The sequence below is a fragment of the Sphaeramia orbicularis genome, chromosome 20 (genome assembly GCF_902148855.1).
Source record: "Sphaeramia orbicularis chromosome 20, fSphaOr1.1, whole genome shotgun sequence".
Lineage (NCBI taxonomy): Eukaryota > Metazoa > Chordata > Actinopteri > Kurtiformes > Apogonidae > Sphaeramia > Sphaeramia orbicularis.
Window position 1 is genome coordinate 26,642,051 of NC_043976.1, and position 14,108 is coordinate 26,656,158.

Genomic DNA, 14,108 nt, shown 5'->3' on the forward strand with positions numbered 1-14,108 from the left:
TTCCTCTAGTCTTATATTAACATCTCGCTAAAAACACTGAGTCAATAATTCTTTTCAAGGACTCATTATGGTCTCATCTGTTGAGGTCTTGCAACTAACATTTCAATGTGCATGAAAAGTGAGTATTTTTGAAGCAACAATCGGAAAAAGTCTGTAGATCCACTGGTTTTTTGCGCCAAAACTGTCGATGTTTTGGTCCGAAAACTGCAAACACCCCCTCCAGTTTGATTATTCTCATGACTATTGTCTCTATTTACTGATAATAGTTGTATACAAAAAACACACACACATAAAAACTGTTTTTTCTTCAAATACTAAGAGTCTGCACTATAACCTTGAAATCATTGATTCATTTCACATGCATTGTGGGCACCAGCTCAGTTAAAAAACGTGTCACTCCCCAATGCTTTTTAATTAGAGAGGCTTTTTTTTTTTTTTTTTAATTCATCACCATAATACACCCACGATATAATAGCATTTAACTTTTGCATGTTGAGTTTTTCATTTAAATGTGTATATAAACAAGTCTCAGCAATGATCTTGTTGTGTTGTTTGAAACTATCTTTCACAATAGTTTATGGAATGCATGCCCATGGATGTAACATGTTTGAAGCACTTTAAATTACTTCACCATTGTTACATGTTCTTGCATATCACAATGAGAAGGAATGTAAGATTCACTTGATGCTGATGAGCAAAGAAAACTAGTCACTGAATGTATAATGACACTTACTGTGAAGATGGAAACTATATGGAAACACAAAAACAATTATTTTTCTTGAACCTTACAGACATAGTTACAACAAACTTTCATATACTACAAGTAAATAAATGAAGTTTCTAGCTATTTACTATAAAATAAAATTCCACTTTAATAATAATGGTCAATTGCAGCAATGATTTTAGTGCACATTTAGAGCCAATCACACCGACGAAGCATATTGTTTTCTAGACTCTTTAAAAGATCATTAAATTTCTGAAAAGGTTCATGTCCTTCTGTAAATTACTCCACAAAGCAGGGGTAGCGTATCGAAAAACTGTTTTATCACCTATCAACCACCATTTGTAAGATGTTCTAAAATCTTGGATCATATTCCATTTGAGTTTTTCACATTTATGTTCAAGGATAAAGTGGAAACCGCCTGAGGAGAGATTTATAAATAAATGTCAACTAATGGGAGACTCTGCAGGCATGCAGAGAAGGAGACTATACTGACATTTGTTCCTAGTGAAAATAATCATTTGCAATTATTACACATATTTACAGCGATCTTTGTATTTTTTTTGGTTCGTGAGCTTTCTTCTACAGGTTTGTTTTTTCATCTTTGTACGGCAATTGAAAAAAAAAATAATAATAAAAAATAAGGCAGATTTTTTGTTTTTTTTCTGTCTTGTATACGTCAAAACAATCAATCCATTTCAGAAAAGGAAACCACACATGTTTAAAATAACCAGAAACGTGCGCTGATTGCCTATTGTAACACCATCGCCTGTGTTACGTTGGAAATGTCTTAATATTCAGTGACTCATGCTTCATGTGTGGTTGTTTTGATAATGTAAATGTAGTCTGATTACTACTGATTATAAATGTAACAAAATCCAGTTACTCACATGCACATTGCATTGTTTTGGTCAGCTAACCATCCATCCCTTTTTCGACGTGAACCAAACCGACTGGGGTGGTGTGTGGTTATATGTGTACTTTAATGCCATAAGTGTTAGTACATGTAATCACAGTTTACACCATGTTTGTTGCCATGGGGTCTGCAGTGCAATCAGAAACCCCTAAGTGCATACAGCAACGCATTGATGTGCAATCATTCCTTACTTTGTACTTAAAGGGTCTCTGCGTATGATGAGCACTTACTGACGTCCCACTGACAGGATAGAATTAATAACAACCCCACTGACCTCTGGATATAATCAACAGGCAGCAACACAGCACAGCATCGACAGAAGTCACCTCGCTGGCTCAAATACATTTCCTTCTGCATCTTTACACACTGGAACTACATCTGCATCAGTCCTGGTGCATCTATAGTCTGTCCGTTCATGGGAGTGGACCTCTCCTTCACTGTGGTTCTTTGAGGTTTCTCTTTTCCCGCTGGGTTTTTGGAGTTTTTCCTTGCCGAGAAGGAGGGTCTAAGGATAGGGGACATTAATCCATTTCCTTCATCTACTGTTTACTTGACTGTTGTTTATTTTCATATCCAGCTAATTCTGTAAAGACCTATGAGGCAACCCTGTTGTAATATAGGGCTCTGTAAATAAAACTGAATTGAATTGAAGATACTGCCTTTCAGAGTGTGATTTGTCAAAAAGAAAAAAAACTAAACAAAAAAAAACAAAGGGGGGGGGGGGGCTTTGTGATGTATTTTTTTCTTTTTGGGTTTTTTTTGTTGTATGCGTGTTTTGTATATGTTCTGTTCTGTATAAAAACAACAATTCCTATTGTTTAGACAGTTTTTTGCACTACCGCAGTAAAAAATTCAATAAAAATTAACTGGAAAAAAAAAAAACGGAGGGGGGGATTATTTTTTGGTTGGGGGAGCAGTTATATGTGTGGGGGTGCGGTCCATAACAAGGTTATTATCGTTAACGAAAACTAATGAAATGACGAAAACTAGAATTGACAAAACATTTTTGTTAACCGAAATAAATAAAAACTATAATTAAAAGAAATAATAACTAACTGAAACTGTATTGTGTGCTTACAAAACTAACTAAAACATATAAAAACTATGGATAAAATTCCCTTCGTTTTCGTCTTTGACAATGTCGGATTGATACGAAATAAATTTATTTCGCTCTAGCAATTTTAGCTAGTGGCACCACGTGACACTTCACGGTCTTTCACTTCTGGTCACTTGTGGTTTAGAGTCGTCTTCTCGTCTCCATTCTACCTGGAAACATGGAGACGAAAGTTGGGAGAAAGCAGCAGAGTCCTGTATGGAATTTATGTGAATACGACGGTGAGGTAGATAAAAGATATAAAAAAACTAAAACAAAATTAAAACTAAGCCTTTAGAAAAAAATGAAAACTAATAAAAACTAGCAAACCAGCTCTAAAAACTAATTAAAACTAACTGAATTAAAGAAAAAAGGCTTAAAACTAAATAATAATAATGAAAAATCAAAAACTAATATAACCTTGGTCCATAACTAATGGAACTAATGCTGGCGTGAAACAAAAAAAAACTTTACATGCTTTCAATGTCCAGCTATCAGCTTCTGTTCCTCTCTTACACGAAATTTTCACAACTTCTAACCTGTATCGACTGGACCCCCTCCACTGCTCTATGGGCCCCCCACAAAATGCTGGGGCCTATGAATTTGCCCCCCCTCCCCTTTTACAGTGCCCCAGTGCATGGGGACGTTTATGAATTCTGAGACTGCAGACAGTTCAGTTCAGGTGAATGTTAGTGCCAGTAATGTAGGCTATAAGTGTAAGAAAACGGCCTGTTATTTCAATCGGTTGGTTGTCCCCCCAGAGGATGAAATTCATTGAGCGGAAGTAAGGATGTAAAAACCAGAGGGGGGGTTGATCCCTCCCTCCCTACAAATTGCACCCTGCTCCCTTTGGGCTTTGGTCGGTTGTCTGGGGGCCACCGTGAAATGTAAAATGACCAAGTTGAGGCTGTTAGACTGTGTCCAACTGTTAAAAGTTTGCAGCTATATTGTTGTTATTCAGGTGATCGTGCAGCAGCAATCTCCACAATACCTATCATTCTCAGGAAGCACACAATACAGCTTTTCCTGTCCTATCTCTTTGGACACCGTGCCCACCTGCATGCTCTCGTGGAAAGCACAGCACAGCCCAGCTCAGCCCAGAATAGATTTTTTAATCAACACCCCATTGTGGGTTTCAGCCCCGTGTCTCCTGGTGATATATCTCATACTGGTGCCTTCCCTCTGCCTCATCCGCCTTACCCTTCACTGATCCTTCCTTTCCATCTGAGCCTAAGAAAGAAGGGAGTTTGACTCTCGGGCTATCAATTACCTGCTCAGACTCAAGCCCCAGCCCAAAGCCCAAACCGGTGACATCTCCGCAGCTTTGAATACTAAGTCTTCACTACACTTCAGCATGGAAAAGGCGAACAGGCTTAGCCGAACAGAAGAAAACCAAAGTAGGGAGGCTATAGCGCTTCTTTGTCAAGCTTTGTTATGTCCTACGATGCTTTTCTGTCTTCGCCAGCTCTCTGGATTCTAACCCTCGCCTGTCAGAATCACTTATTTCATTCAGTCTGGAAAAATAGCTGTGGGCAGCTTGAAAAGAACCAGCAAAAGAAAATACCAAATGAGAAAGGATAAAGAAGCAAATTGCAGCAGATTTTTTTTCTATCCCATGCTGCATTCTCTCAGGACTTGTTACTCTTCTTCAGTCGGAGCACGTGACTTTTTGGGATCTAGCATTTTCCACAGTATTCCCGAGCGGCGGGAGCAAAATTATTCCAGAACAGTAATTAACCAGGTTTGCATCATTCCCAGTGGGGGGTTTCAGAGGATGAGCTTTTACGGGCTTAACACTGGTAGACGAGGAATATTAAGGCAACAGCAAATTCAATCAACGTCTGGAATGAATTTTAACACCGGGAGAGAATATTTTTTTTAGGAATTTTGGAAAATAATTTTTTGAGAGGTGTTACATCAAAAATGGCAAATGTATCCATTCAAGTCACTTTAAAAAATAAAATCAGATCAACAGCTTTAAACCTATGTGGGAAATACTCATGACTATACTTATCAAACGCCAAAGGATGCAGTAATTTTTTTCAGAGCATATGCATTAAGGTTGAAATTTCTACAGTCATTTTCCATCATACAGAACGTACAATCAGTGAGGTTGATTTTGAAGGGGTCATATTTTGCTAAACCCACTTTTATTAGTCTTTGGTTCATTTATTTGTGTATTTGGACCCTAACAGTTCATAAAGTTTGAATTTGAACCCTCCAGGTGCTGCAAACTTATCTTTACATTCATTTTGGCAAAACATCGAGTAGATTTCTATAACCCGTTTTAGTTCCTGCTTAATTTGTTGCATCTATAACTAGTTACGTCATGGCATTTGCACACATAAAGTCAAGACTTCCAACGAACGTTTCTCTGAGTACGCCATAATTGTTTGTCAGCAGCAGCGGTTGTAGTAAAAACTGAAAATTTGTCCAAAATTTGAGGCGATTACCTAAAATGTTCAGTTGTTGGCTTAACAGGAATAGAGAAGCACAATGAACAACCTAGAGGGGGTGGGGTCATGTGCATTTAAAGGGCCAGCGCTCAAAACGACCTTTCTGGTGTCATTACTGAGAAATAGGGTGTAAGTTGGACCTGTGGAGTTGAATTAATGAAGAATTCAGACCCAAGCATAGCATTTATAGTTTATGTAGACCACAGGGAAATGTTTTAAAATGCATAATTCTATTTAAAAAAGCAAAATATCACTCCTTTAAGTCAACCGACTGTGAATTCTGTTGAGACTGAACAGGTTTAGGCAGAAGCTAAATGCTTATATACGCCTCACCTACATTCAAATCAAAATCCCTTTTAGGATGCCAATCAATACATCAAAAATCTGTCTTGCTTGTGTCCCTCGAAAATATCTTTGCAAACCAATGTTTTGAAAACCATTAATGAATTACACATCTTAAAATGTATTTTTATGTCATTCCATAATTTAACTCCAATAACAGAAATACATCTTTTTATACATTTAATGGCTTTTTGTACCATAAACATACAAACACCTTTGAAATCATACCTGCTTTCCCATATAAAAAGAACTTTTGAACCCAGTCTGGGAGTGACCTTTGTTTGGCTCAGAAGATTATTTGCACAGTTTTGTAATAAAATAAGTCACTGAATTACATAACATGGGAATTTCGAAACAGTGGAGTTGTGTGTGTGGAACAATCAGCTTTATGGATGATTCATATGGCTGATTACTGTAGTAGAATTATTGGATTGGTTATTGTTTTGAAGGTGGATCCTCATAGCTCCACACAGTAAGACAGGTAAGGCTGAAAAATTGAACATGTTATAATTTAAAACTCCCTAATTTTATAAAGGACTCTTATAGATTTTAATAACTGTTTCAATGACATAATTTTACTGTTGATTCCCCAAAATGAAGGTATTACCATCAACTGGGTTCAGTTCTCTAAAACTTGACTGCCATGACATTTTCAAATCCTGTTTCCACAAATTTCTTTCTCACTTTTAGGGTTCCTAAAAAATAGTTTTCAGTTGATGTAAGGGTAATTTTCAGTGCAGTTTGCAAGATTATTTTGCCTCTCTGTGCATGATGACTGGCCTTGCAACTATTGATCAAATGTTCAATTCACTTGAGCACTGAGCGATTAAAGTGCTTCTTTGTGAGCATCCCTTGCTGCTCTTTTCAGATCATGTCAGTTGTGCTGAAGATGAGCCATCTAACTTTGTACAAAGTGGACTGACTGACTTGAAGCCTCAGTTCGAGTCAATTAACTCAATCACTTCTGTCTGGCTTTGGTTCAAAGAGGACACAGAAGAAGATGTCTTTACATGAACACAGTGCATCCAGGAATTAAATTGGGATTTTTTTTTTTAAGTAGTTGAAACTTGTTGCTGCCCACCCATGATCTCCGCTTTTGCATTCATGTAATTGATTCTGGCAAAGCAGCGCATGACCTTTAACTGCTAAGCTCCCCTTTAGATCTTTTATTTCACACCATTTTCTTCAACTGGGGTTGAAATATCTTGTCATGTCAAGTGAGGTCGTTTATTTAAGAAGCAAAAAGTCTTTACAAAACATCAAATGTTGATCAAATGTTCACATAAGCTTCAAAAACACATTAAAAAGATGAATTGTGAACAAAAGTTGCAATTCTTTGTATTTAGTGAGGAAGTATAACTAATTTAGATTATAATATTAAAGAGGTCTCCTTTTGTAATTCTAAATCGATAGTTGTCCAGATTGTGTTTCGGTTATTTATTAATCATGTAAAAGGAAAATACTTGAATAACATCAACATCTTGTAGTGAGGATGATAATACACGTAGCTACCAAGGCTACATGTTATTCATTGATTTACTTATGTTTTCTTTATTTATATAAATGTACAAATAACTATGAGTGGGATTGTGTGTGAATGATTATATGTATGTGTATAGACATGACTTTCTCTTTAGTTTTATATCTGTATTTATATGTGCCCATGTATATGTGTATATACATATAGATAAACAGTATGCCTCTGTGTACATACACTGTCAAGGTCACCCACACAATATTTCATTGGACCACTTTTGGTTTTAATGGGATGCATTTGCAATAGCACCTTTTATGCCATACAATGATTATGCAATAACATGTCAAATGTCCATGGCTGCATTCATGGACTATGTGGTGGTGAATTCATGTGTGAAAACGCTGTCTTATGCTCCCTGAACCACTTTTTCAGAATCTGATCCTGATTAATCCTGCCCTTTCTATCATTGAATATGACTGTGTCACCAGCAAAGAAAAAATCCACTGATGTTCATTCTGTATATTCAGGTTCAGTTAACCTCATTTTCAGACACATAACTTTGCTGAAACTAGACCTGACCAACTGTATCAACCACACATCATAACACTGACCCCACAGGCTTGTATTGTAGGCACTTAGCATGATGGGTAATCACTTCATCCACCTGTATTCTCACCCTGAGGGACCATCACACTTGAACAGGGACTCATTAGACCATGGAACCTTTTTCTATTGAGACACTGACACATTTTTATGCCCTTTAGCAACTTGATGGTTGTTTAAGATATAGTAACAGTTAAATGCAGGTGGTGACTTTTTTTTGTTTTTTTGTTTTGGCTATGCAATGTGTATATAATATACGCCTGTGTACATTTTAAGCATAGATGTATTCTGATATTGTATTTCTTGTTTGCCTTATTTTGTTTGTTTGTTTGTTTGTTTCTTTCTTTCTTTCTTTCATTTTTCCAATATATTGTTGGATATTGTCTTGTTCTTTTTGTACTTTGACCTTATGTAAAAGGAATTTAATGAACAGCACAGACATAAACAAGTGGTGCCAGGCACAACACACCCCACCCCTCGTATGTGTTGTACTTTATTTTGGCATCGATGCAGCTGATGTCATCATGTCTATGCATGTGCTGATGTCAGCATATCAGTTGCCCCTATATGTGCCAAGTTTGGAGTAAACTGAAACAACATTGATGTTTTTATAAACATTTGAAATGTCACCTATTATGAGTAAATGGGAGAAAAAAAAAAAGATAAAAAAAAAAATCTATTTAAAAAAATGGAAACTTTTACCTACTTTTCCCAAAATGTAATGACATATCTTCTGGGTCACTGGCAATCTATAAACCCAATTTAGTATGAATTCAACCCAAAGTTTTGCTGCTACAGACATTTGAAATTTCACCCACTATAATGGGGAAAAAAGAAAGATTTTTAAAATTCATAAAAATTTTAACTTTGACCTACTTTTCCCAACATGTAATGACGTGTATTTTGGGCCCCTGGAAATCTATAAACCCAGTTTGGTATGAAGTCAACCAACAGGTTTGATGCTACAGACATTTGAAATTTCGCCCGTTATAAGTGAATGGAGAAAAAAAAAATGCTAAAAAATCATAAAAATTTGAACTTTGACCTACTTTTCCCAAAATGTAATGACATCTATTCTGGGTCACTGGCAATCTATAAACCCAATTTGGTATGAGTTCAACCAATAGTTTTACTGCAATATTGTTAACAATCCAAGAAACAAACAAACCAAACCCAAAACAATACCTCTTTCCTCTCCTTTGAAGGGCGGGGTGATAGATAAAAGAAAATAAGTGCACTAATAAGCACATAGACGATCTGGATGAAATCAGAACACAAGCAGCATTGTACAAGAAATAGAGGCAGAATGTGGTCAGGCATGAATTCATTGTAATTAAGATAAAAAAAGAGCCTTCACAAGAGATTCAAAGGAGGGGGGAGATCTAATCATCAATGAAATGTGAAGTCACCTCTGGTATTTAATTCGGTGCGTGGGATGGAGAATAATAATGGCTCAGCAGATCTGTGGGGTCTGGAGGTGGAAAAGGGGTTTAACAGTTCAGAGATGTAATCAGGTGTCAGTCCACCTACACTGAAAGTACGTGAGCAGCTCTAAAACACCCAGACAGCAACATCTATATAGTATATTTCTTCAGGTTGTTCTTTATAGTATGTGTGTTCATATAGTACAGTATGAAGTTCACACTGACCTTTCCAATATAAAGTGGTTCCAGTCCAGTGTACTCCTCCAGGACAAAGAACTGATTCCACACCCAGCCTCGCTTCACCCTCTGGTGCAGTACTGAACTCTCTGTGTTTTCCTCCTCTGCAGGCTTACCCAGAAGGCTGTGAGGCAGAAGGGTCAAAATGACAAGGACCACGGGGAGCGAGGTCCTGGCAACTCCTGGAACATGCAATCGAGCTCCCATTGTGAAGCACAGAGGAGTATTTGGAAAAGCTTTTTCCCTCTCCTTCGTCTGGAGTTTGCTGCTTTTCTCAGAGTCTTTCTGGTTTCTGTTTGGTGTCCTGAAAGAGACGAGGGAAAAGATGAGTCTCGCAGTTTATATTCCCGTGCACAACATTACTCTTTTGTTCTACACTGAGCTCTAGTACATGTTGCACTGTTGGAAGCACAAGGATAAAACACAGAAGTCTTTTCTCTTTCACTCAGTTATTGTTGAGTTATAATGAACTGCTGGTCTGGGTGTGCTTTGGTGTAGTCGGTGTGTTACATGAACAAAGAGAAGAGGTATTATGACAGGAACATCTTCATTTACTTGTGAATTCAGATTATATTAAGACTCAGACATGACAATATAAAACCATTTTAAGCTCGACTGAAGCAGAAAAACTCTGTATGTTTTTCAGTCATTTAGTCAAACTGCAAATATTCAAGGAAAAATTTGAAATACTACTTCTTTACGTGTCTTTTGGGTGAAACAGTCGGTTTATTTCTCATCTCAGTTGAGCTACACACTTTCCCAAAGCTGATGGGAGCCTGGAGTTAGTCAACCCAGTCGCCAGAATAAATGTTGCCATTGTACATTTGAGGAAACTATAAAATCCAGCTTTTCATGCAGAGATCCTGACTCCAGGGAGGTTTCTATACTCAGGCAGGCAGTGCTTTGGTTAGGGTTAGGAAAAAGGAAGGAAAGGAAACTTTGAAAATAAAGAATTATCATCTCTTTCAGTCTCTACCTTGAACATGGAGACTGTTTTTTTATCACATAAGGTTGCATAGGTGAAGCTGGAAAAAAGCTGGTGTAGCAGTTTTGGCAGCTGAAAGAATGATTTTTTTTATTAAACTGGAGAATTGGGTAGTGATGCATATAATCCTGGTATGAACTGGGATCAAAAATGACAGAGCAGATCCTGTGGGAGAGTATTTTGGAGCTTATTTTCTAGTCCTTTTACGTGTCACACATATGACAGAGTAATAAAATTGTTCATTTAATTGTATACAGGGTGGGGAAGCAAAATTTACAATATTTTGAGGCAGGGATTGAAAGACAGTGTATGACCAGTTAGTTTATTGAAAGTCATGAGAATTTATTTGCCACAAGAGAATTTACATAATAGAAAATGTTTTTATTCTATGTGTCCTCCTTCTTTCTCAATAACTGCCTTCACACGCTTCCTGAAACTTGCGCAAGTGTTCCTCAAATATTCGGGTGACAACTTCTCCCATTCTTCTTTAATAGTATCTTCCAGACTTTCTCGTAATAGTTTTGCTCATAGTCATTCTCTTCTTTCCATTATAAACAGTCTTTATGGACACTCCAACTATTTTTGAAATCTCCTTTAGTGTGATGAGTGCATTCAGCAAATCACACACTCTTTGACGTTTGCTTTCCTGATTACTCATATGGGCAAAAGTTTCTGAAAAGGTATGGATAATAGTGTTAGGTATGATTATGACATCAATATATGTTTGGTTTCAAAACAATTGACATAGTGCCTGCTGAGAAAAAACAACTAAATGTTCATTGTAAATTTTGCTTCCCCACCCTGTAGATATTGTGTTGTATATCACCCCCCCATGTATTGTGTTGTTTTGTGTTAGTTGTGGTTGTCTATTTTGTTTGTCTATCTATAGTCGCTTTTCCATTGGACATCTGCACAAAACTTTACTGATATTTACTAAATGTCGAAAAAAACAGAAGTGCGTAATGTCGGTTTTTCCATTAAATCACAAATGCAATGATTTGTTTATTTATTATCGCGAGATGACACGAGAAGTCATTCCATAAACATGGCAACGAAGGTAAATATGGTGTTGATTTACAGATATATTCATTATTATTATCATATATTACCCCTCTATCTCGTACCAAATTAAAAAATGATTGGGTTTCCTGGTGTGTCCACACATACCGCGACATGTTTCTTCTTCTTCTTCTTCACTTGTTGTAACGTACGTCAATATCCAGTTTTTTAATTCACCTGACTCTAGTTGGGAAAAAAGGCTCTTTCCATTGCAGTTTTGAGTGATATACTATTTGCGCTACGCCCGAAAACCACCTCTTGCCAGCGTAAAAACTTTTAATCGAAAAATGAGACTTTTGGCAAAATTGTCGTTTTTCCATTTGGTACATTTTTATGAGCAAGTTATATTTGCGCAATTTGAGGGTCAATGGAAAAGCAACCTATTTTAATTTCTTTTTGCATGTTTTATTGTATATATCAACCAAAATATCAGTTAATCATACAGGTTGAAGTCAATCTCTGAACAGCTGGAAAATCAAATCTTTCTAATGAACTCATTTTAAGGATTCAGAACTGATTTTACAACAGGTGGTTCTAACTGTGAGGAGATTTAATGTGATATTAAACAGAATGCAAGCGTTTCCCCTTTGTTTACTCAGACTGTGAGAAATACGTTGTACTTTTGCAGCAGCAGTGATGTAGTTTGGGGAACTATTATGTCTACATGTTGGTTTGTCCAAAACACTGGACATTTCATATCTTCTGGCAGACAAATAAAATACCGTGATCACAAGAAAACCTCTTAAAAAAGACAACTCAGACACGTCCACAATTACACATGTAGATAAACATGTGTGCATGTAAGTAAATGTAAATATGTTTGTTTATAATCTTTATTGCAATTCATGTTATTGTTCTGCAAAACTAGGATGGCCATGAAAAGCATTAATTTTTTTCACAAATGACCCCTCTGTTTAGTATTGCACTGGAAAGTCTGTTTATATGACGATATTCATGCAACAAAGATTCACAAAATATCTTTTTTTTCCTTTCTTTCTTTCTGTGAGCAATATTGACACCCTTTTCTTTCTTAAAAAAAAAAAAAAAGAGAGAACTGTGTACTTTGTATCAATGATGTCCTGCATAACATGTTGTGAGACTGTTTTGAATAAAACTCAGACTGAGGTTAAAACATGCAGAGACCACTTTCTATTTGGAGACCCCTGCAAAAGTTTCCGCAAAAATCTACAGGATGATATTTAGGTTCTGAGTTTAAATGCCTAAAACTGGTCAACGAGGCCCGGCTGATCCGTCCCTGCTGCTGATGAACACACCTGACCTCAGTCATTATCTACTCAGTACAAAAGACAGGTTTCACCTCCACTGCATTATTCCAACATGTGCAGACCACTTGTTTTTTGTGACTGAACTTAAGCCCACTGGTCTTGGGTCTTCACTGTGTTACTTTACCTGTGTTTTTCTGACTCAACTTTAACCTCTTCACTGTCAACTCCTTACCACCACAGCGAAACATTCCCTTTGTTTCATGGACAATAAACCTTCCGTTGAGCTCAGTCTACCCCTAGCCTCTGCTTTCAGGGTCCAATTACAATTTACTTCAGTGCGTAAATCCATACAAGGAGTTGTTTTCTCTTAAGGACATTATGAATTCAAGATATAATAAAAGATGAAGGGAAGTAAAATAGAAACTATTTACATAAAGACAAAGTATGAACTTGTACACAGTTGCATACAGTTACATTTCAATAACACTTTTTCCTTTAACACTGAAATCCACAAGTATTCAACTCATAGTAGCCATCTTATTAGAGCGCCCTTTGCTCGTACCAGTCAGACTCAGTTCAGTGTTTTATACAGAGGACCCAAAATATGGAATAATCTGACCACTCTTCTTACGTAGCTTCCTTAAATTCAGTTGAAAAAAGATGTGAAAACTCTGCTCCTGAGTGATTGTAACTTTCCACATGGGATACATTTCTAAGCTTGGTATATCATGGAATTTTTATTTGTTGAAAATGTACTTGTGCAGGTTGCAAATATTTTTGTAAATAATCTTTGAAATCTGGAGGTTGCCACCGGTTAAGCCTCTTGAGGGTTTTTGGTAGCCATCCATCACAAATTTTAACCAACATGTATTTATGTGTATGTTTTTACTATGAGATAGATAGATAGATAGATAGATAGATAGATAGATAGATAGATAGATAGATAGATAGATAGATAGATAGATAGATAGATAGAGTAACTCTTTTTGTGCAGTTGTTATGTTAATACATGACTGCATCCATCACAAACATTTGCAAATGTTAGTAACCATTAAATTCATATTTACTAATTCATATTTTGTATGATGTTTATTGTTCATACGGATCCACGTTAGCTTCCACCATAGTGGCCGCTACTCTTCCTGGGGTCCGTTAAAATACAAATACAGTTTACAAAATACATACATAAATAAAAAGTTTACAATTCACTGTTATCAGCAAACTGAACATCTCTACACATAAACCTTTAAACATTTAAACTTTTATCTTTACAGCAACTTGGATTACGAGAATCAAAACAATCATTTGCATTCTTGTATTTCCTTGAGTACTTCCTGTTTGAGTGTTTTAGTTTTTTTTGTTTTTTTGAATGAATATAAGCTTTTAGTGTGTTTGATTTATAAAGGTAACTTATTCCATAGACTGGAGGCCCTGCAAATGACAGAATTTTTCAATCAATCCGTTTTTGGTTTGGAAAGTTCAAGGTGACCCACGGTAACCTGTCTGGTGCCATGATTATGTTGTAGACATCTATGCCTTATTTGGTTGGTAAGAAAGTCAGGTTTCCTG

The 14,108-nt window shown here is 36.5% G+C and overlaps 1 protein-coding gene across 3 annotated transcripts in view; it reads right to left on the minus strand.

The window, feature by feature from the left end:
• The window catches only part of LOC115410947 (cadherin-20), a 151,674-nt gene that overhangs the window by 35,586 nt on the left and 101,980 nt on the right, over positions 1 to 14,108 (minus strand). For all 3 annotated transcript variants that reach the window (XM_030122791.1, XM_030122792.1, XM_030122790.1), the window contains exon 2: positions 9,258 to 9,573. In XM_030122791.1, the coding sequence (XP_029978651.1) occupies positions 9,258 to 9,476 (219 nt within the window). In that variant the 5' untranslated portion in view covers positions 9,477 to 9,573. The remainder of the gene's footprint in view (positions 1 to 9,257; positions 9,574 to 14,108) is intronic.